Source organism: Mirounga leonina, unplaced genomic scaffold, assembly GCF_011800145.1.
Source record: "Mirounga leonina isolate KUSES-001 unplaced genomic scaffold, KU_Mleo_1.0 Mir_150, whole genome shotgun sequence".
NCBI classification, from domain to species: domain Eukaryota; kingdom Metazoa; phylum Chordata; class Mammalia; order Carnivora; family Phocidae; genus Mirounga; species Mirounga leonina.
This window is the reverse complement of record NW_023270374.1, coordinates 7,874,115-7,896,978: the sequence shown is the minus strand read 5'-3', so window position 1 is coordinate 7,896,978 and position 22,864 is coordinate 7,874,115. Positions and strand designations below refer to the sequence as shown.

Sequence of the window (22,864 nt, the reverse complement as noted above, 5' to 3'; positions counted from 1 at the left end):
AACCTTTCCTGAAATATGTAGTTTAATGAATGGGCTTCAGAACAGTCCACAAGCTGCCTGAAAATGTAAGCCATGTTTTGTGAGTAGGAGCAAATATCTACTTTTCTAGAGAAAGGGACTGTACTTTTCATCAGAACCTCAAAGTGAACATATGGCCCAAGAGGGGTAAATAACCATTGATCAAGAGTGTTGTGCCACTTTCTACTCCATTTTCTCATGGTTTAATTCAAGTGGTACACTAGTAACTAAAAACATGTACTGGTTATTCAATTTTTAATATTATAAAATAGCAGTATATGACTTTCACTTTACCATGAAGACTAATAGAGAAATCAATAGTGTTACCATGTGATACTGCATTGTTCCCATGAATATACTTAAATATATTTAGCCCTTTCCTAAAATAGATGTCTAGGCCCTTGGGGCTGCTGATCCAAGAGGACCCAGCTACAATAAAGGAATGTCCAGAATGTATTTTCGACAGCTCCCACTTGCTTCGTTTGTATAAACCCACTCTGCAGTGTTAAGGAAGCGACATGAGGTACCTCACCTCTTTTGTTGAGCATCACATAGGACTAATGTGTCATGTGGTCTGATAGGAAAGGTCATGGGCTTGGGAGCAGATCACTCACTCCTCTGGGTTCCTAAGGAACATTTCTTCACCTTACCTCATCTGTAGAATGGGAGTAAGTAATAATATCTACCCATGGCAGTTGCTGCTGGTTATCTCCCTATACCCACTTTCCCCTTCTTCCTTGGTAGAGGAACCCCAATTCCTTAGCTGAGCACATTGCTGCTCCAAGAACAGACCCCATTTCCCAGTCTCCCTTGCAGCCATATACTGCATTCCAGTCAGTGAGATAAAAGTGTGAGCTCTGTCTGGCACTTCTGGGAAGTTTCTTTAAAAGGAAAGGGGTAGACTTCAGGTTTCCCCGTTCTACATGTGAAGAGCTTGGAAGCTGCCACTCTGTCCTAACCAGTAAAAAGCTGAACAGACAACTCCTCTTGTATCCATAAGAGAGAGAACACTGGGCAAACTGCTGTGCCCAAAACTGTCGACGAGACAGGCCAATAGCAGGAGTTGTGGCTTAGCAGAGCAGAGACTCACAAGTAGAAACCACCGTGGGAATGAGTGTCTGGGCAGAAAAAGTTGAACTGTAACTGACAAATTGCTGGAGGCTCAATGTGGATAAGTCTGCGAGTTAGGAACTCTGGGGAGACTCAGTCATAGGGGACCCGCGCACATCTGTGTCACCTCCTGAAGTTCTACCAGGTTCCCACAGTAAATGTCAAAGAAAAATCCCCTCCTGCTTCCAGTACGGGGAGAGGAGAAGGAAGGCACCATTTTGAAATACACCAGAGCCTTCTGTCCTAACAAGGACTGCCCTGAGGGGAAACTAGTTACCAGAGCCTAACTGATGGGGGAAAGAAGACACTCAACTGGAGCCCACTCGAGCTATCTTGTCCCACTGAAGGGGAGAGGTTGGGGGGTTGCTTCTGAGAAATACTTGTGAAGTTCACAGTCCAGAGGCACAGGCTTAGTGAAAATGAGACCAAATCACAGAACTCTAGAATGATTCCCCCCTCCCCCAACCTCACCACATCACTAAAGGCCTACTTACTACTGTTCCTTTCACCCAGTGCATCATGTCCAGCTATAAAGAAAAAACTGGAAAGCATACCAAAAGGCAAAACAAACAAAAGCCACAGAAATGAAGAATGCTTGTCATGGACTTATTAGTAGACTGGGCATGGAGAAAGGAATCTCTGAGCTAGAGGATATACATCAACAGAATCCTCAAGACCAAAAAGCAAAGACAACAAAGACTGAAAAAAACAGAACAGAATATCCAAGGGATGTCGGACAACTATAAAAGGTATAACATACACGAAATGGGAATACTAGGAGGAGAAGAGAGAAAGGAACAGACTATTTGAAACAACTGTGACTGAGAATTTCACCAAATTATTGTCATACATCAAACCAAACCACAGACTCAGAAAACTCAGAGAACACCAAGCAAGATGAATGCAAAACAAAACAAAACATTATGCCTAGGTATATCATTTTCAGAATTACAGAAAATCAAGGATTTTTTAAAATTCTGAAAGAGGAAAAAAACATGTTACCTATAGAGGAACAATTAGTGACTTTTCCTCGGAGGAGGGAACTGAGACTGAGATTAGACAGTAGGGGTACTCAAGGCGAGAGGGAACAGGTGAATTTGCAGGGAGGCAGGGGAGAAACTAAAAATAGTTTTCCTACACTGTTTTACTGACAGGGTTATGTCCTCTTGTGCAGGGGGAAGGGAACTTTTTCCAGGCTATTAACATACATCTCTCTTCGAGTTCCTCATTAATGTATACTTTATTCTTCCTTGCCACTCATATTATTGGTTTTCTTTTTTTTTTTTTTAAGATTTATTTTAGAGAGCCAGCAAGCACGAGAATCTCAAGCAGACACCCTGCTGAGTTCAGAGCCCGTTGTGGGGCTTGATCTCACCACCCTAAGACCATGACCTGAGCAGAAACCAAGGGTCAGTCGTTCAACTGACTGAGCCACCAAGGCGCCCCTCATACTATTGGTTTTAAATGAAAGTGCCTATGTGTTCAGATTAAGTATGAAAAATGTTTTCTAACTTTAACATGGAATACATCCATCTCATATATAAGGAGAGACCTTATGTCAAAACTTCTTCCCTCTGTGGTATAAGGAATAGAAAGATCTAGAAAATTTATGTGTAAAGGCAGAGGTTAAAGTTTAATGGACTCTTAAAAATGGGGGCTCATCATAGGTTACAATGAACTGATACAGAAGTTTGCTTGATGAATTGTAAAACATCTTTAGATATTGGTTCACTTACTGAATATGTATTAAACGGCTATTATATATCAGGGACTATGCCAGTCCATATAAGGTACATCCTAAATAGCCCCTGTCCATGAAGAACTCTCAGTCTAAACTGGTGGTGGTGGCAAATTTATATAAACAATTACAAAGCTACATTAACATTAGGGAAAAGATCTCACTCACTACTCAAAGTATGGGTTAAGGACCAGACCTAGCCTCTAAGTCCCTGAATCTGCATTTTAACAAGATTCTCAGGTGATCTGGATGCTTATCAGGATTTGAGAAGTGATCAACTGTGGGATTAAAGAAGAAACCACTAATGATCCCTTGGGAAGTGGTCAGAGGTCTTCAGAATGGAGGGGTAATACGAACATTCCAGCCTGAGACACTAACAGGTCCATAATTATGGCAGCTAGAAAGAGTAAGAAGGGTTCTGGAATGAGAAGTTTAGTCTGGAAGGAAATTGGGCACTTTGGAAGATATGGGAAACCGAGCAGAAAAGGCAGGCTGAGGCCAGAGGCAGAAGGACCAGAATGACGCGATTAGGAAGCCTTAGAAAATTTTAGGCAGGAAAGTGACAAGATTAGATTATTATGTTTGGATAGAACACTGGCGGCAGGGTGGAGGAGGAAATGCAGAAGAGAGGCTAGGGCAGGCAGGTTTGTATCCGCTAATGAGCACGATTCCATTCGACTTTGAACTAGAAAGGAAGTCTCTGAGGACCTTAGAAGTGGAGGGGCCACTGAGTCCCAGGAAGAGAAATGAAGGGTTCCAGCTGCAGTTGGATACAGATGGGTTCTTTCTTCTCAAAGTGCTATGCCCAACCAGCTGCATTAGCATCACCTGGAAATTGTTAGAAATGCAAATTCTTGCGTCTTTTTTTTTTTTTTTTTTTTTTTTGGACAGAGAGAGACAAAGTGAGAGAGGGAATATAAGCAGGAGGGGTGGGAGAGGGAGAAGCAGGCCTCCCGCCGAGCAGGGAGCCCGATGTGGGATTCAATCCCAGGACTCCGAGATCATAACCCCAGCCAAAGGCAGACGCTTAACGACTGAGCCACCCAGGCGCCCGCAAATTCTCGCGTCTTAACTCAGACATACTGTCAGAAATTCTAGGGGCCAGGACACACAAATCTGACTTTACCAAGTTCTCCTTCAAGCTTGAGAGCTTGATCACTGTTCTAGCCTGTAAAAGTCTTGTAGCAGGTGGTAAAGGCTTAGAATTGCCACAACTTACTTCCTTTCTAGAAAATAATAGCAAAAAAAAAAAAAAAAGACAAGGGTAATGAGAAATGTTTCTACGTTGAGCGGGCAGAACAAAAGTCACAGAACAGTCATATAGTGCCCAGAAAAAAAAAAAAAAAGTCTTATCCCAAAGCCTCACATTTGGATAATTAAAATAATTTTGGTAGAGGCCGTGATGTTCTCGGTAGCCTTAAATTAAGCAAAACTTAAAGTATCACCCCAGCTGTAAATTCTTTTTGTTCCCTTTACTGCCCACAAAAACGCCCTCGGGAAAAACACTGGGATTCCTTTTGGCCCTCTCAAAACTGTGTTTCTGATGTAACCGCCCATTAAAAAAACCCAACCCCAAATTAAAAGCCCCCAAAACGGAGCGGCGGGGCTGGCGCCATCGTCCCGGGAAAACTCTACCGTTTCCCAGCCACACCCCTGAGGACCGCCGGGCCTCCTTCCCCGGGCTGTTCCCAAAGATAAATAAATCACTCCTTGTTTTTTCCAGACCTGAAATTAGCGGTGACTCACAGAGCACTCTGAATGGCCACAGTCGCCTCGGGAAGAAGGAAAAATGTGCAGATTTTTCCCTCACGCGAGGGCCCGACGTGCCGGGCTGGGCCAATCAGGGGAGGATGGCGGGAATCGCACCAAAGTAGGTAAAAAATGCGGGATGTGTTCTCGGGGCCGCGGCCCGCGCCTGGACTCCCCCCGGTCCTCCCTCTGGTCTCCTGCTCGGGGAAAGCCGCCTACCCTCGCCCTCCCTCCCGCGCCCTCCCAGGCCCCGCCCCCAGCGCGGCGCACACCTGGCCAGGTGGCTACTTCCATGTTAGGGCAGCAGCAGCGCAGTGGGCGGGGCGCCACATGCCCCCGCCCCCCGAGGTTGGGGGGAAAGGGTCCCCTGCCCCGCTTGATCCTTTGCGGGTTCCCCGCCGGCAGGTGCCAGCCGGAAGTCTGCCTCCTCGTCCCTACTAAATGAGGGAGGCCCCACCCCCGCAGACCCGAGCAGATGAGAGGAGGACCCGGTCCCCTAGTCTTCCGAACGTGAGGCAGAACCCTCCGCCTGCTCTCTGGGCAGGGCGCTGCCTGGCCAGCCGGTTGCGTAGCAACGGCAGGCAGCGCGTGACGTGCGCAGTCGCGTTTGGGCCCGAGGCGCGCGCCCGTGCACCCGCCTCCTGGTAGGCTCGCGCCTCGAGTCGCCTGCTCGCTGGGTTTCTCGGTCCCTCTGCCGTGAGAAGGACGCTCTGCAGACTCGGCGCCGGCCAGCTCCCCCTCCCGCGTCACTGCGACCGCCGCGACGAAGATGGTGAGTGGGAGGGAGCCCGAGGCGTGGGCTGACGCGGCCCGGGCGGCTGGGCGCTGGGGCCCCGTGGGGGTCGGGGCCGAGGGGCGACAGGCGCGCCCCCGCCCGGGGGTGGGGGGCGCGGGCCCTGCTGCAGCCCCCAGGCGGGGGAAGGTCTCTGGGCTTCCACCGCTCGCGGACCCGCTGGGACCCAGGCTCCTCGGGCGGCTCCTGGCCGCTGCGTCGCTCGCAGCTGCTGCGAGGCCGCCGGCGGCAGCATAGTCCCCGCGGTTCCTCCCTCCCAGGCCTGGGGACTACCTGCGGGGGCCGAGCGCAGCCACGCCCTCGGTGAAATCGACCGGGAGTCCGCCATCCCGGGGCGGGGGGCTTCGAAATCCGGCGCGGGCCTTGTTGGCGCCGGTTTCCCCAAAGCCGGGCGCCGAGGCGGTCAGTGACTCGTGCGAGTTTCGGCCCCTGAGGTCGGTCCATCTCATTAAGGAAAATAAGGCCTTTATTGAACAACCCTAGAGGGCGGAATGATCGCCACGAGCATGACCCTGGTATGATTAAGAACAGGGTGGCCTCGCAGCCGCTTTGTTTGTCGTATCTGGCAATCAGCTTTCAGCAGCACTGCTGTGCTTGTCAGGCTTGGCAGTGGCTCTTTTAACCCTTCCCTACCCGATCTCTCCATGTATGGTTAGAAATTTTCTTTTACCTGTGAACAGTTTGGCTCTGCCAGAACTTAGCGTGTGAGGAGTGGGCATGATGCTGGGATGCTAATAAAAGCGAATGTAAAAGCTTTTTAAAGGCCCATTGAATTATCCTAGTCATTAAAAGTAAATATATGCTCGTATTCTAAGTGATGGACACTTGGCGTAATTTACATATTCCCCCTCTAAACTGTCTCTAATTTGCTGTACAATAGTATTCTTAACTGGTCGATCAAGTAGAACATTTTGTCATTTTCTTTAGTCTGCACTCGCTGTTACCATTTTTGGTCAATGATTTGCAGGCAAAGGCTTACCAGACTTTGCTAGAAATATTACACTGTTATTGCATCTGTCTGCCTGGAAGCAGTTGGTACCAGCTTACTGGCATACAAAATGTTTTCGCTGAATGACAGTTTTGGTTTTTTTAAGGTAGTGCAAGGAAGAAAAAGAGATTAACCAGTAGTTTCTTGATGACTCAGGAGATGTAGTAGGAATTTGATAGTGTTCAGTTGTCTGCTCTTCTTTGGTTTAATTCTGTAAGCTACAAAGAGGAGCAGCATCTTAAGACTTTTTTAAACCTCTGTAAGATTATAAATGTATATACTACCTTATACTAAAAGACATAATGCAAGGGTTTTGAGTTCTCATAAACGTAAGACCATCTACTCTGATGAAAGTGCTTTGAAATGGGCTGGAGCCGGCTTTAGGTTCTTTTAATTTGACATTCTTTTTTGAGTTTCTGTAATGCAGACTTTATCTTCTATTTGAAAAACAGGACGAAGCATTTTAACTTCCGTTAAATTCTTAAATTTTAGTCCAAGCTTAGCTTCCATATTTCTCTTCATTCAAATAAAATGAAGGAAGGATCTGTTTTATTTACTGGTTTTGGGGGGAGGAGGAGAACTAAAAATTAATCAAGATGAGTGAATTCCAGATATATTTCAAACTTGTTGGCCTTAGGGAGGTCAAGAAGACCTTACAAGCTCCTGTTGTTTGGATGCTTGCAAATAGAGTTCAGAATATAGACCATTTGTAAAGCTTACTCTTGTATTTAGCCTTATAAGCACAGATCATTTCCTTTCAGCGTCAGCTATTAGAGAGTATTAAGATTCAAAGTTCTATTATCCCAGATTTTAGCACTTCACCTCTATATTTGAAACTGAGGTTCCAAGTTTCTAAAGTTTTTGTTGTTGTTGTTAAGGTTAAATTTTAGGGGTGGCTCATTTGCTTAAGTATGAATCCTGATTTCAGCTGAAGTCATGATCTCAGGGTTGTGAGATCCAGCCCCAAGTTGGGCTCTGCGCTGGGCATGAGCTTGCTTAAGATTCTCTCTCTCCCTCTGCCACTCCCCCTCCCCCCCACCCCTTGGTGTTCTTTCTCAGAAAAAAAAGATTTTTAGCTGTTGATGGGTTTGTTCTGCATTAACAAAATCGTTTCCTGGTACTCACCAAGCCTTCTGGAAGCATTTGGGAATAAAAGCAGTTTGAAACCAACTCAAAAGATCACCTTTGGGCACTTTAAAATGAGATTTCATGTTTTCAGAATCTCACTTTACAGTGCCTCCCCCACCCCTCACCCCCCCAAAAAGCCTGTCCTCCACAGGAACCACATCTACCCACTCCAAACAAAACTTTGGTGTGTGTGTACTGCATGTGCCAGTTTCCTCATAGAAAGATTATTTACTAGTCTACCATTAAGTTCCTAGGGTTATCTGCTCAGTAGTTCTTTTTGTTGGGTATGGATCAAGATATTATACATAGACATGCCTAGTGCCTCTTGTAACCAACGGTATATGACATTTACATCATACTATATGGCTCTCTGGGAGTAGGAGTGTAGTCTTGCCCCTGAAATAATAAAAGTCTACGTGATAATTCAGCCCTGCCCTAGTCAGAACTCTGCTGTAACAAACCGAGCTAACTGGCCCAGAATGAATTACAAATGTATTCTATCACTCCATGATTAGGAAAAACACTTTTACTTACAGCAATCTAATGGAATAGGTTGGGCATGTGTTCATGTGCCTATTTAACATGAAAAAACAGACTGTAAAGGATTGATTGACTTGTGACCTTTTTTGACTGCACATCAAGTTTTAACATAATTTACAAATTAATTTTGAAACATTTTAAGCAGAAAGGTACACAGAATAACAGGTCCCTTTGTATGAAAAAAGAAAATAACTTTTTGTCATATTTCAGGTTTCTGTGTTACCATTGCAACTAAATCTGCATCATCTTCTTCATCCCATTCTCTTCTGTCCCCAGAGATAACCACTTCTGTGTCAAAGACATATGTGCTGGCCAATTAAGGAGATGATTTTTCAGGCTATTGTAATTGAGAGAACATTAATTATTAAGGAACGTCTCAAAAAAAAAAAAAGGACAAGGACCTGGGGCAAGTAAAACCAGGGGTCTTGAGGAACTGCATGGACAGGTCTTATCACAATAAACAAGGGCAGGATCTTTTTGTTACCAGTTTCCCAAAACTCAAAATGATGGGGGTGGATTTCTTAACCATCACTGCTTTACAGGAACATAAAGCTCAGATGAAGTCTACATAGTCTACATAGTCAACTGAAGTTAATATGTTTCATTCAAATTGATATTTCCATACTTTTAGCTATGTATGTATGCATCTGTAGTAATATATATAGTTTTCATGTGTTTTTAAATTTCATATAAATGCTATGCTTTATGTATCCTTTTGCAACTTAAAAAATTAAACTTGGTGAGGTTTTTTGGGAGGGGGATGATCTTTGGTTTTAGCCGTAGCTGTGGTTCTTTATATTAACTGCTAAATAGTTTTTATGACTATGTAAGTTTATCCATTCCCCTATTGATGAACATTTCCCCAGTTTTTCACCCACACTTCTATCTTTTTTTGTCTACTTGGAATAGATGGTTTCCATGTTTTATGTTACTTCTTTATCGCCAGTGAATGTGTTCTTGGTATAGACCTAAAAGTGGAAGCCTGGATTGGAGGGTATGCATGTGTATTTTTTACTGTATTACAGGTGGTTCTAATTTGTATCCCATCAGCTACATTTATCAGCCTGTTTCTCCATTTCTTTTCACCACTTGGTATTATGACCAATACCTTGAAACCTTTGCCAATCTGATGGGTGTGAAGTGGGTTCTTACTCTTTTAATTTTCTTTTCTCTGATTAGTAGTAAAGTATTTTTTTATGTTTATTGCAGCCTATGGTTTTACATGCATGTGCATCTGGTGAACCTGACATTATGTAAATACTCCTCACGTCTTCATCTAGGCTTATTTGTGGAATGATAAAGTAAATCCAGCGTTAAAAGAAAATCTGTAAGAACGTGATTGTCAATGTCAGAACTGCATACTGAGTACTGATATCCTCCTCTGGAACCTACATTTCTTTGCATGCCTCTCAAGCTGCTAAGCAACAGGAGTTAAATACCCTTAATTCTAGCCACTGGCCATGGTTAGATCCTGGTAGTGGTAGAATGCAGTGATCCAGGAGAGAGTTCCATCTTTGCCAGGGGCCATGGAGATTAACATCCTCTGCCTTATACTTTCTTTTTCTTGGGTAATTCATCCAGCCAAATGTTAAAAACAAACAAGCATTGGGGATATAGGGGAAATCTCTGTGCTTTCTGCTCAATTTTGGTGTGAACTTAAAATGTACCTAAAAAAAAAAGTTTATTAAAAAAGAAGCAAAACAAAACAATTATGACTATTTTTCACCAATAGAATTGGTATAAATCGAGCTGCTGTTTAACTTATTATCCAGGAAGACTCCAGACGTTTTCATTTTTTTGTTAGTGTAACTTTATTTCATTTCAGTAATAACTAAGATCTTTGAAATGAACACCATATTTGAAATTAGAAAAAAGTCTGGGAAGTGGAAAAACTGGATTTAACACATATACGTTGCTTTTATCTACAGAGCAAAGTTCTAGTCTCTGAGTAAGTAGGCCTAGTCTCTTTCTTGTATTGTTTGCAACTTGCATACCAAAACCACAGATCCTAATAAAGAAATAGAAGATTGTTATTTAAGTATTTTGAGCTTCCTTCTCTTGTAGCATATTCCTCTTTACATTGTCCATGAAAGACATACTCAAAGATTTACACCTAACACTTCAGAAATATTTTAATCACAGGTTTTCATCTTTCCCTGCCTCCTTGCCTTGATGTTGGAAGTGATTTTTCGCTTGGAATTGTTGTACTGCTGTTCATTTTTCTTGAAATTTTACGCTGGGAGAAGTATAGCAAAATAAACATCAGATTGGTTCATCTCAGAAATACTTTGACATACTAGTTACTTAATTCATCTTGGAGTCTTCTGTATAAAGACCCACTGTGGAGTTGAGTAGTTTTTAGTCTAGAGTGATTCTTAACTCTTTTAAAAGTCTTCTAGTAGCTGACATCATAATGCTTACATGTTGTTTACCCTATTCGTAATTTGGTTTGGTAAGTTAAAATTGAAGAATCAGTTTTTTGAATAGATCTTTAAACAATTGATTTTAGTAAAAATGCGATTAAAATTCAGGTTTTAATGTGTACTTGAAGGTATGAAAAAGCAGAGGAAAAGCTGAGATTTGGGCTTTTTTTTTTTTTTTTAATTTTTTTATTCTTATGTTAATCCCCTTACATTACAACATTAGTTTTAGATGAAGTGTTCCATGATTCATTGTTTGTGCACAACACCCAGTGCTCCATGCAGAATGTGCCCTCCTAAATACCCACCACCAGGCTAACCCATCCTCCCACCCCCCTCCCCTCTAGAATTGGGCTTTTTTTTTTTAAACATAAGAGGAGCGTCAAAAAACTCTGGTTCTGTTGTAGCAGGGCATAGGATGAGCACTTGAAAGACCAACTTCAGTGCATACTATAGCAGGAACCCTACATTTGAAACTAATTTGTCATTGTGTTCTTTTGGATTACATCAAAGGAAGACTGTTCACTCTTTTCCACATTTTTGCATTACTTTATAGGTTGTTACTCCTGTTTGCCTTATCACAGAAAAGAAAGATGAATTTCCTACCCGGAGTCCTATATTAGCATGTTTCAGAAAAAAAATCATCAACCTGTAAATGTAATTAGCATTTATTTTAAAATGGTTTCATGTAGTAACTACATTTTTGATGGTGGTGGAATTTTCATGTAGTGATAGAGCTAAAACTAAAAGCTCAGGCAAATACAGGTAAGACTCCTTCAATTTGCTAGGAAACCATCTATTATGTCAATTTTTGAAGCTCTGGAGCGCTGAGGAATTCTCAAATCACTGAAACCTCCTTTTAGGAATGTTGGAAGTAATCTTCAGGTCAGTGTTGTCGAATAGAAATAAAATGTAAGTTACATGCGTACTTTTAAATCTTCTAGTAGCCCCACTAAAAAAGTACAAAAACAAGGTGAAATTTATGTAACCCAATATATCCTATCCACATTTAATCAATATAAAAATGAGACCTTTCACATTATTTTTTCATATAAATTATTTGAAATCCAGTATGTATTTTATAGTTACAGCACATCTCAATTCAAATGCTCAGTTTTCATTGGAAATATTTGATATGTATTTAGATACCCATTTACAGTTGGAAAAGTAGATTCACATACCTTAGTTGCTCAAAGCATGCTTACAAGTTTTCCAGTAATGGAATTGATAATCAATTTAAAATTTAAGTTAATTAAAATATAATTTAAACATGCAGTTCCTCAGTCACACTAGCCACATTTAATGGACTCACTAAACCACATGTGGTTAGTGACCAGCCTCAGACTTTGTAGATTAATTTAATTTGTAAAGGGAAGTTAATATGGGTACCAACACTGTGTTAATCCTCTGCATTTCTGCACATGTCTAAGAAGGAGTACTAACATAGCATATGAATTCCTTTTATGGCACTTATTGAGATATTTTGTAGAACTAGACTGTCATCTCCTTAAGATAGAGTTTGTGTATTTCAATAGCAAGATGCCTCTCTCATGGTAGGCCCACAACAAATGTTCCCAAAAGAGCATGAATGAGTGATCGAGAGGGCATTTGTAATTATGACAGGGATAGGATCCCATGGATATGGATTTCTTTAATTTTTATGCTTTCAATTCCCACATACTTTTTTTTTAATACAATGGAAATTGACTTTTAAGTACTAAACTAATTGAATAGTACCTCCCCTTTGTATACTGCATTACTATTTGATTTGAGTCTTACAGTGAAAATCCTTTGAGATAAGGCAAGTATTATTAGAATAGTACCTTTAAAAATAATTCTGGCATACAGAAAACCCCTCAATAAATGCCAGTTCCCTTTCTTCCCTTAAAAATGAAACTGAATGGGGGCACTTGGGTGGCTCAGTCGATTAAGTGTCTGACTCTTGATTTCGGCTCAGATCATGATGTCGGGGGTCATCAGATCGAGCCCTGAGTTGGACCTTGTGCTGGGCATGGACCCTGCTTAAGATTTTCTCTCTCCCTCCCCTCTCACGCCCCCCCCCAAATGAAACTGGATGGTATTTGATGCTCATTGAGGCATCCTGAACCATAGAAAAGCACTTGAAAGCCTAACAAAAGAACAAGAAGTCATGCTTTAGAGAACTTAGTAAGTTTTTATTATGTGTCTGGCATTGTGTTACACCTTCTCTCAGTCAGTCCTTATAGCAACCAGATGAGGTAGGTATTATTATCATTTCTGTTAAACTATACTGAGAAGTGATTAAGAGCATAGGCTCAGAGTGGGGCTGCCTAGGGTTTTTGAATCTTGGCTCCGCCATCTACTAACTATATGGCCTTAGGTAAATTACTGATTATTCTATGCCTCGATTTCATCATTCCTCCAAATGGGAGTACCTACCATCATGACAATTTGGGTGATGCATGTAAGTAGTTTAAAAGCAATGCCTGGTATATGGTAAAGTGCTTATTAGTGTTGGATGAAATGACATTAAACAACTTTAGATCCTAATTAGATTAACAGTCTTTTTTTCTTTATATTCTGATAACACCATCACATGCTTCAGCAATTGTAGATAAAATGAAAAGGGTGGAAGGAGTGCATTAGAACATATTTCCAGTTGTTTTATTATTTCTTTAAACTAATGTTATTTTATTTGGATTATATATGATCAACTTTTTATGATCAGCTTTTAAATTTTATTTTTCAGGTGACTTTTTAAAAATTGAAGTACAGTTGACATGCAATATTATTAGTTTCAGGTGTATAACGTAATGACTTGATAATTATGTATGTTATGAAATGTTCACTATACGTGGCTACCATCTGTCATACAAAGTTGTTGACTGTATTCCCTATGCTGTACTTTACATCTCTGTTACTTATTTTATAACTGGAAGTTTGTGCGTCTTAATCACCTTTACCTTTTGCACTCATCTCCACTCCCTCCCCTCTGACAGCCACCAGTTTGTTTTCTGTATTTATGAGTCAATTTCTGTTTTGTTTTTTAGATACCACATATAAGTGAAATCATACGGTATTTGCTTTTTCATGTCTAACTTATTTCGCTTAGTATACCCACTAGGACCAACCTTGTCAGGAATGGCAAGATTTCATTCCTTTGCATGGTGGAGTAATATTTCGTTGTTTGTGTGTGTGTATATACCACATCTTTTTTATCCATTTATCAATCAGTGGGTACTTAGGTTGTTTCCATATCTTGACATTGTAAATAATGTTGCAATAAACATAGAGGTGCATGTTTCTTTTTGAATTAGTATTTTTGTTCTGGTAAATACCCAGAAGTGGAATTACTGGCTTGTATATTTACTTTTTTTGAGGAACCTCCATACTGTTTTCCAGAGTGGCTACACTAATTTGCATTCCCACCAACAGTGCATGAGGGTTCCTTTTTCTCCACATCCTTGCCAGCACTTGTTATTCCTTGTCTTTTTGATAGTAGTTATTCTGACTGGTGTGAGGTGATGTCTCAGGTGATTTAATTCCTTTTTTCTTTTTCTTTTTTTTTGACAGCAAGAGCAGGAACACAAGCAGGGGGAGTGGGAGAGGGAGAGGGAGAAGCAGGCTTCCCGCTGAGCAGGGAGCCTGATGCTCAATGCCAGGATCCTGAGATCATGACCTGAGCTGAAGGCAGACGCTTAACGACTGAGCCACCCAGGCGCCCCATAATTCTTAATGTAAAAGTATCTTGTACTCTTAGTATTGTTCCTGAAGAAATTAATGTAGAATCAAACAGTTCTTTATTGCCCGTAAGATTTAGAATAGCAACCATTTATTCTGTAGATAGTTGAGAAATTATTATATGCCAAGAACTGATCCAGGTTTTAGAGATATAGTACTAAAAAAGTCCTTTCCTTGTGGAAGTTAATCCTAACGTGGGGGAAAGAGAGAGAAAAACAAAATGGCAAGATCATGTCAGAATTGTTAAGAGGTATGAAGGAAATAATGTAAGCAATAGGGAGTACTGGAAGAGTTGGTTCCTTTTAGCCAGATTGTTAGGGAAGGCCTCTTAGGAGGTGACATTTGAGCTAAGACTTGCATGACAAGAAAGCCATGTGTAGAGCATTTCAGGCAGAAGGAACTCTAAGTGGAAAAGCCTTGAGAAGAGAATGAGCTTGACATGCCAGAGACAAAAAAGGTTTGTGTAGCTGGAATTCAGTAAAAGGGGGATAGAAAAGTAGGAAATGGATTGGAGGCAAGAACTGGAACAGGAAGAGCCTGTAGGCCAAGGTGAGGAATTTGAATTTTATTCTGTTTGCACTGAGAAGCTCTTGGGGCTGTGGTGGTGGGAGGATGTGAAGGTGTTAAGTAGTGGAATGAGATATGATTTATTACTGTTGAGATGTGCAAGTGGGGACAAAAACTGATTAAGAGACCATTGCTGTTATTCATCCAATTGATGGTGGTAGCTTGGATTAAGATTGTGAATAGTGGAATAATGAGAAGTGATTAGCTTGAATATATATTTTGGAGGTAGAGCTGACAGGACTTGCTGATAATTTGGGTGTATGGCATAAGAGAAAGACAGACATCAAGGATCACTTACTCTTTTTTTTTTATATATTTATTTTTTTTATTCTTATGTTAATCCCCATACATTACATCATTAGTTTTAGATGAAGTGTTCCATGATTCATTGTGCATAACACCCAGTGCTCCATGCAGAATGTGCCCTCCTCAATACCTACCACCAGGCTAACCCATCCTCCCACCCCCCTCCCCTCTAGAACCCTGTTTGTTTTTCAGAGTCCATCGTCTCTCATGGTTCGTCTACCCCTCTGATTTCCCCCGCTTCATTCTTCCCCTCCCGCTACCTTCTTCTTCTTTTTTTTTTTCTTAACATGTATTGCATTAGGTAGTTGGTGGTGTCATTGTGCTGGGGACTATAAAAGCTGAAAATAAAATAGTTTGGCAAAAATTGAGGTTCTTAGAACTTTGAGGAATAGCAAATTGATCTAGATGTATTATACATTTTTAAAATACCCTAATTTCATATCTTATTATAGTAATAATGTATGTACATTGTAAAACATTAAGAAAAATTTAGTTGTAATGACAATTCCAACCAAAGTATTAACATTCAGTGCATTCTCTTCCAGATCATGTTAAATATATGCTCGTTCTTTCAGTAAATAATTGTTTGGTGCCTCCTAGGAGCCAGGCACTGTGGTAGGCTTTGGAGATTCAACAGTATACAAGACAAAGTCCCTGTCCCTATGAAGTATTCATTCTAATGGGGGAGACAGGTAAGAAGTAAACAAATGAATAAGATAATTGCAGGTTGTAATAAGTACTATAATGGAAGTAAGGGAGAAAATGAATATCCCGAGACTATCACTATAGATTTGTCTCACACAGTTGAGTTCATCTGTAACAGTTTTATATCCTTTACTTCCCATATTCCAATGTGACAGGGCTGCCAAGCTATAATTCAGTGGGGGAAAAATAGTGTCTTCAACGAGTCGCACTAGTACAACTGGATATCCACATGTGAAAGAATGGATTTGGATCCCTGCTTCACACTATATACAGAATTTAACCCAAAATGGCTCCTAGACCTAAATGAAAGACCTAAAGCTGTATAATTCCTAAAAGAAAACATAGGCATAAATCTTTGTGAGTTTGGGTTAGGCAGGTTTTTTTGGAGGAGGGGTTTGGACAGTTTTCTTGGCATTTGTAGGCAAAAGCACAAGTGACAAAAGAAAAATAGATCAATTGGACTCTGTTAGAATTAAAGACTTTTTTGCATCAAAGAACACCATCAAGAAAGAAGACAACCCATGGAATGGCAGAAAATATTTGCAAATCATGTCTGACAAGGAATTTATATCCAGAATATATCAAGGACTATCTCAGCTCAGCAGTAAAAGGGCAATTTAGTCATGGACAAAGGCTTTGAATAGATCTTTCCATAAGGAAGATATACAAATAGTCAATAAGCACATGAAAACATGCTCAATCATTAGCCATTAGGGAAATGCAAATCAAAACCATAAAAAAAACTGTAATGAGGTACTACTATATACCCACTAGGATGGCTATAATAAAAAAGACAACAGTAATAAATGTCGGCAAGGCTGTGAAAAAGTAGGAACCCATATATGTTGCTGGTGGGAGTGTAAGATGGTGTAGCCACTTCTGGAAAATGTTTTGGCAGTTCCTTAAGTTAAACTTGGGAACTGCCATTGACCCAGCACTTTCACTCCTAGTTACATACCAAGTGAAATAAAAAGACGTATCTACATAAACAATCTGTGGACAAATGTACATAATAGCATTATCCCCATAGTAGCCCCAAAGTGGAAACACCCAGATTTCCATCAGCTGATGATTAGATAGAAAAAATGTCATATATCCATATAATAGAACATTATTTGGCAATAAAAAGAAATGAAGTACCAATTCATGCTACAGCAGGGATACTGAGTAAAAGAAACCAGTCAAAAAAAGACTACATATTATAGAATTCCATTTATATACAATAACCAGGATAGATAGATCTCAAGAGACAGGAAGTAAATTAGTGGTTGGATAGGTCTGAGGTGAGTGAAAATGGGAAAGAAGAGTGATCACTCCGTACAGAGTTTCTTTTGGGGTGTTGAAAATGTTCTAAGATTAGATTGTGATGGATGTACAATTTTGTGAATATACTAAAATCCACTGAATTTATACTTTTAAATGGTAAAATTCTCTGTCATATTAAATATATCTATAAAAACTTTAAATTTTTTAATGGTATCATGCATGTACAGTGATGGTATTAAATCATCCCCCTGTTAAATTTTAAAGCCATGATTGTAACGCCCTTTTTTTTTTTCCCCCAAACAAAAGGTCTCACATATTTATTACTGAACCAACCTACTGGGACAGAAGCATAGTAACAGAAAAATCATTTCCCTGATAAAACATGCCCATTGTTGGGCACCTGGGTGGCTCAGTGGGTTAAGTGTCTACCTTTGACTCAGGTCACGATCCCATCATTCTGGGATCGAGTCTTGGCTCGTGCTCTCTTCTCTCACTCACATTCTGTCTCAAATAAATAAAATCTTTAAAAAAATGCCTACTGTTCAGATAGTAGTGATGTTTACAGAGTGATAGGATATGAGCTCGTGACTTTCAGGCAGCATAAATATGTGTGCCATCTCATGTGCAGTCTGTTATAGACCCAGCTTGGTTCTTCACCAGTGCTTCCTTTTGGAGTTGTACCTGACTTTATTACCAGTTTTCATCTGAATCCAGTGGGGAATGGGATGATTCTGCTTTTGTTTCTTGGCCAGGAATTGCTTGATCTTGAAAGTCTTGTGAGAAGACTTGCATGGAATAGTCAACCACAGATACCACGATGGTGGAGAAAAGGAGAGAGAATGCTCTGTCATCTTTGCGCATAAATCTTTGCCTGCATTATTCTTCAAAATACAGTTCTAGTTATGCAATTACTGAGTCAAAAAGTTTATGTGTATATATGTTTCTAATTTAAAAAATATTCTCATGGAAAACTTGGAAAATACAGAAGACCAAAGAGAAGATAAAAATCACTTATTATATTCCCACTGTTAGAGATAAAATTCCTTTCCTTTTCTCTATACTGTTTTACATAGTTGAGAAACACTGTATATAAAATTTTATATTTACTTTCTTTTTTCACTTCAAGTAATGTTTCCTCCATGTCTTTAGAAACTTCCCATAAGCATGATTTTGATAGCTGCATCAGAAACTATCTTGTGGATGTACTATACTTTTCTTTGCAATTTTCCTGTTTTTGTTTATTTGGACTGTCTGGTTTTTTATATTATGCAGATTATCCCCCCAGAATAAATTCCTTCAAGTGGGCTTACTGGGTTAAAGTGTCAAAGGGTTTGGATTATTTTAAGGCTCTTAATGTAAATGACCACATTGCTTTCTGAAAGGTATGAGTGAATAAAACAGTTGCCAATGGTAGAAGACAGATCTGGAAAAGTAGGTTGGTTCAGATAATAAAGGGCCTTCTATGCTCTGTTAATGAATATGGACTTTATCTTGAGGTGCTTTGGAATTGATGAATATTTTTAATCTTGGGAGTGATAGGAGATGTGAAGAGTAGATGAGAAGGAGTAGATTTGAAATACACATTTAAGGAGGAGTTGATAGGACTTAGAAATTGCATGTGACCATGGAACAGAAGTAGGTTAACCTACCACATCAACTCTCTTTCCTCTCTTAGGTTCATTGACATAGCAGCTAATTATCCAGAGAGAAGCCAAATTGTTAAACCAAAGAGAAATCTTTCGCCTTTAGCTTAAATGATCTTTCTCAAAGGGGAGTAGAATATTTTTATATTGTTGTTGAAGTAAAGACTAGAAGTAATGTTTAATTTTTTCTATTCATGATAATTTACATGAAGTAAAATTTACCATGTTTAGTGTAAGTTCTGCAAATTTTGCAGAGGTATACAGTTGTGTAACTACCATGACAATCAAAATATTAGAATAGTTCCTTCACTCCAAAAAATTTCCTCATGTTAATCCTTCTTCCCATCCCTACCAACCACTGATCTGTTTTTGTCCCTATACTTTCACCTTTACAAGAATATCATATAAATGGAATTATCTAATCAGACACTTTCAGTCCGGTTTCTTTTCACTTAGCATAAAGCATTTATGCATCAGCATTTTGTTCCTTTTTATTTTGATTAGTATTCCATTCCTCATTTGAGGAATAGAGTCCTTTTTAATGGTTTCCTGTGAAGGATGAGACAGAATACTGTAGAGATCTTTTTTCCTTTCCTGTATCAATAAATGCTTGAAACAGTCATTCTCTCCATCTTGGTATAACTACTGATAGATACATATTATTACATAGTGCCCTGGGGCATCTGGGTGCCTCAGTTGGTTGAGCATCTGACTCTGGATCTTGGCTTGGGTCATGATCTCGGGGTTTGGGATTTTGGGCCCTGGGTTGGGCTCTCTGCTGGGAGTGGAGCCTACTTAAAGAAAAAAAAAATAGTGCCCTTGTATTTTCAATTGTGGAACCAAACAGCTATTTAACAAGAGTGTAGATTGCACAACTTTTGAAATGCGTCAATATGTTTTATGGGATATTGGTTTCTTAAACATAATACTCTTTGCATACTTATTGTATACATTAAGGGGTCTCTTCTCCAGCATTTATTCTGAAATTAAATGATACTTATATATCAGGCACTGTTTTTCAAAATAATATATTTGTGACTTTTAAAACAATACTAAGTAGAGATCTTGTATAGCATATATCTGTTGACCATCTGTATGCCTTTAGAAAAATGTCTATTTAGATCCTCTGCCCATTTTTAAATTGGATTGTTTGCTTTTTTGCTATTGAGTTGTATAAATTCTTCGTATGTTTTGAATATTCACCCCATATCAGATATATGATTTGCCAATATTTTCTCCTATTTGGTAGTTTGCCTTTTCATTTTGTTGATGGTTTCCTTTGCTATGTAGAAGCATTTTTAGTTTGATGTAGTCCCTCTTGTTTATTTTTACTTTTGTTGCCTTTCCTTTTGGTGTTAAACTAAAAAAAAAAAAAAAAAAATCATCACCAAGATCTATGTCAAGGAGTTTACCTCCTGTTTTTATTTCCAGTTATGGTTTCAGATCTTACATTTAAGTCTTTAATCCATTTTGAGTTAATTTCTGTGTATGGTGTAAGACAGTGGTCCAATTTCATTCTTTTTTATGTGGCTGTCCAGTTAAAACACCATTTATTGAAAAGACTGTCCTTTCCCCATTATAAATTCTTGGCTTCTTTGTTGTAAATGAGTTGACTAAATATGCATTGAATGGCTGTTATCAAAAAGACAAGAAACTAACAAGGGTTGGTGAGGATGTGAGGGAAGGGAAGCCTTGTGCACTGTTGGTGGGAATGTAAATTGGTGCAGCTATTATTGAAAACAATATGGAGGTTCCTCAAAAAATTAAAAATGGAACTACCATATGATCAGTAACTCCACTTCTGGGTATTTATCCAAAGGAAACAAAAACACTCAAAAAGATAAATGTGCCTCATGTTAATTGCAGCATTATTTACAGTAGCCAGGCATGGAAACAACCCAAATGTCCATGGATGGATGATGGATAAGAAAATGTGGCATGTGCTGTGTGCCGTAAAAAGATTTTGTCATCTGCAACTATATGGATGGGCCTTGAGGCATTATGCTATGTGAAATAAGACAGAGTAAGACAAATACTGGGTGATCTCACTTATATGTAGAATCTAAAACAAAACACCCCCTGCCGTTAACTCATAGATACAGAGAACAGGCTGTGCTCTCCCTGTATGCTTCTGGCCGCACCACTGGTATTATCATGGGTTCTGGGGATGGGGTCACCCGCACTGTACCCATCTGTGAAGGGTATGCCCTGCCCCACACCATCCTGTATCTAGACCTTGCCGGCTGGGACCTGACAGACTACCTCATGAAGATCCTCATGGAATAGTACAGAGAACAGACTGGTTGTTGCCAGAGATGGTCAGAATGGTTGAATGTGGTCTAAAGATACAAATTTCAGTTATAAAATTATTAAGTCATGGGGATGTAATGTATATCCTGGTGGATATAGTTAATAATGCTGTATTATATATTTGAAAGTTGCTAAGAGAGTAAATCTTAAAAGTTCTTACAAGAAAAAAAACTGTAACTGATGATGGATGTTACCTAGACTTTGGTGATCATTTCACAATATGCATAAGTATCAAATTGTTATGCTGTACACTTGAAGTCAATATGTTATATACTAATTTATAGCTCAAAATAGCTCTTTCAGTGTTATCACTAGAACATTCATGTTTCCCTGATATGATAGGCAGTGAGTTGTCATTTATGAAATCAAATAGTATAAAAGTTTTTCCATCTCTACAAGTTTTTTCTTGTCAATCAGTTATGAGGAGTCTAAAAAAAAAATAGAAACATTATACATTTATGCAAATAGTATTTCAGAGGACGAAAGTTCTATATCTTTAGGAAAAAGACTGTAATAATAGCAAATCTCAACAGGACCAAAATATTCCAACAGAGATCGATAAAAATTACTTAGAAGATTTTTTTGCTTTATTTTTTCTGAAAATACTGAAGTTTTGAAATGGATGATTTTCCTTGGTGTAAATTGAAGAATTGTATGATAAAGGATGAGAAAAAAATATCTCCAAGGCAATAGTATATTTCATAAAAATTTTATGGGATAATCGGTTTTCAAAACCTGATAAAGTAGATGATAGTTCTGAGGTTGAAATAGGGTTGAAGAAAAATACCATAAGGAGCACAGTCTAGTGAGAGAGAATCACACAAACAGTAGTTAATCACAGTAGTAGATAATACTGTGATAGAAATAATTATATTCTGTGTTAGTACATAGAAGAATCACATAACAGATTAAGAGGTAGTGATTGAGGGACCAACTAAGAGCTGCCTTCCCAGAGGAGGTGATGCCTGAACTGAGATCCTGAAGGACTTAACCAGGTGAGGAGGACAGTAAAGCATCTCAAAAGAACATGGTGTATCCAGAGAATCACAAAGAGTTGTACATGGCTGGGATTAAGGGGAACGTGCTAGGAGAAGTGGGAAAAAAGGCTGCGGAAATAGTCCATAAAGGGCTTGACATGGCATGGGTTTTATCCTGAAGAAAATTTGAGATCTGAAAGAAAACAGAAGTCTAAGACTGTTTGCCAATGTGCTTACTGCCCTTGGCTTGCCCCCCCTCCCCCGCTTCCATTTTTCTGAATAGCTTTTTTGTGGGGTGGAGAATTGGGGGACTATTATTTTCTCTATCAGGCTTATAAGACCTGTTCTCACTAGTCCTACCCTCCCTTTCTGACTTCCTGCTTCCCAGTTGGCGGGGGTGGGGGGAGAATCTGTTAAATCTGATTAGGATTTCCTATAAGATTGCATACAATCTGAGATGGATTATTTTTAGCAGCTGGGCATTATTGTATCTAATCCACTTTCACTGTTGAGATGACTTACTGTAAGGTTTTTTTTTTTTCTTCTTGTGTGGGTGTGCGTGGTGTTTCACAGACTTTAGGTTATTGAATGATTTTTTTTTTCCCACTAAGGTGTAACCATAACATTGTTTTAGTGGAACTCTAAAATTAACATATAGCTAGTAGAATGCTATTTGGTCTGCATAGGCTATCTCAAGGACATTGTGCTTTGCTATGAGGTGAATGAAGGACTTCTGTAATTGGAAATCGTTTTCAGGAATGAGTGTATTAAGGCAGAGAGTTAACGTGGAACATTTTCTGGATCACTGATCGCTTATGTAGTGACTTTGTGCAAATTACAGAATGATGCTTCCTCTGGTGTTGTGGCCTCAGGAGACAAGCAGATG

The 22,864-nt window shown here is 39.6% G+C and overlaps 1 protein-coding gene and 1 pseudogene across 1 annotated transcript in view; one reads left to right on the top strand and one right to left on the bottom strand.

The window, feature by feature from the left end:
* The first annotated feature begins 5,229 nt into the window (after positions 1-5,229).
* Positions 5,230-22,864, top strand: part of DSTN (destrin, actin depolymerizing factor) — a 38,252-nt gene continuing 20,617 nt past the window's right edge. The window contains exon 1 of the mRNA XM_035005801.1: positions 5,230-5,387. Within this exon, the coding sequence (XP_034861692.1) occupies positions 5,385-5,387 (3 nt within the window). The 5' untranslated portion in view covers positions 5,230-5,384. The remainder of the gene's footprint in view (positions 5,388-22,864) is intronic.
* LOC118011569 lies at positions 17,681-17,899 on the bottom strand (annotated as a pseudogene).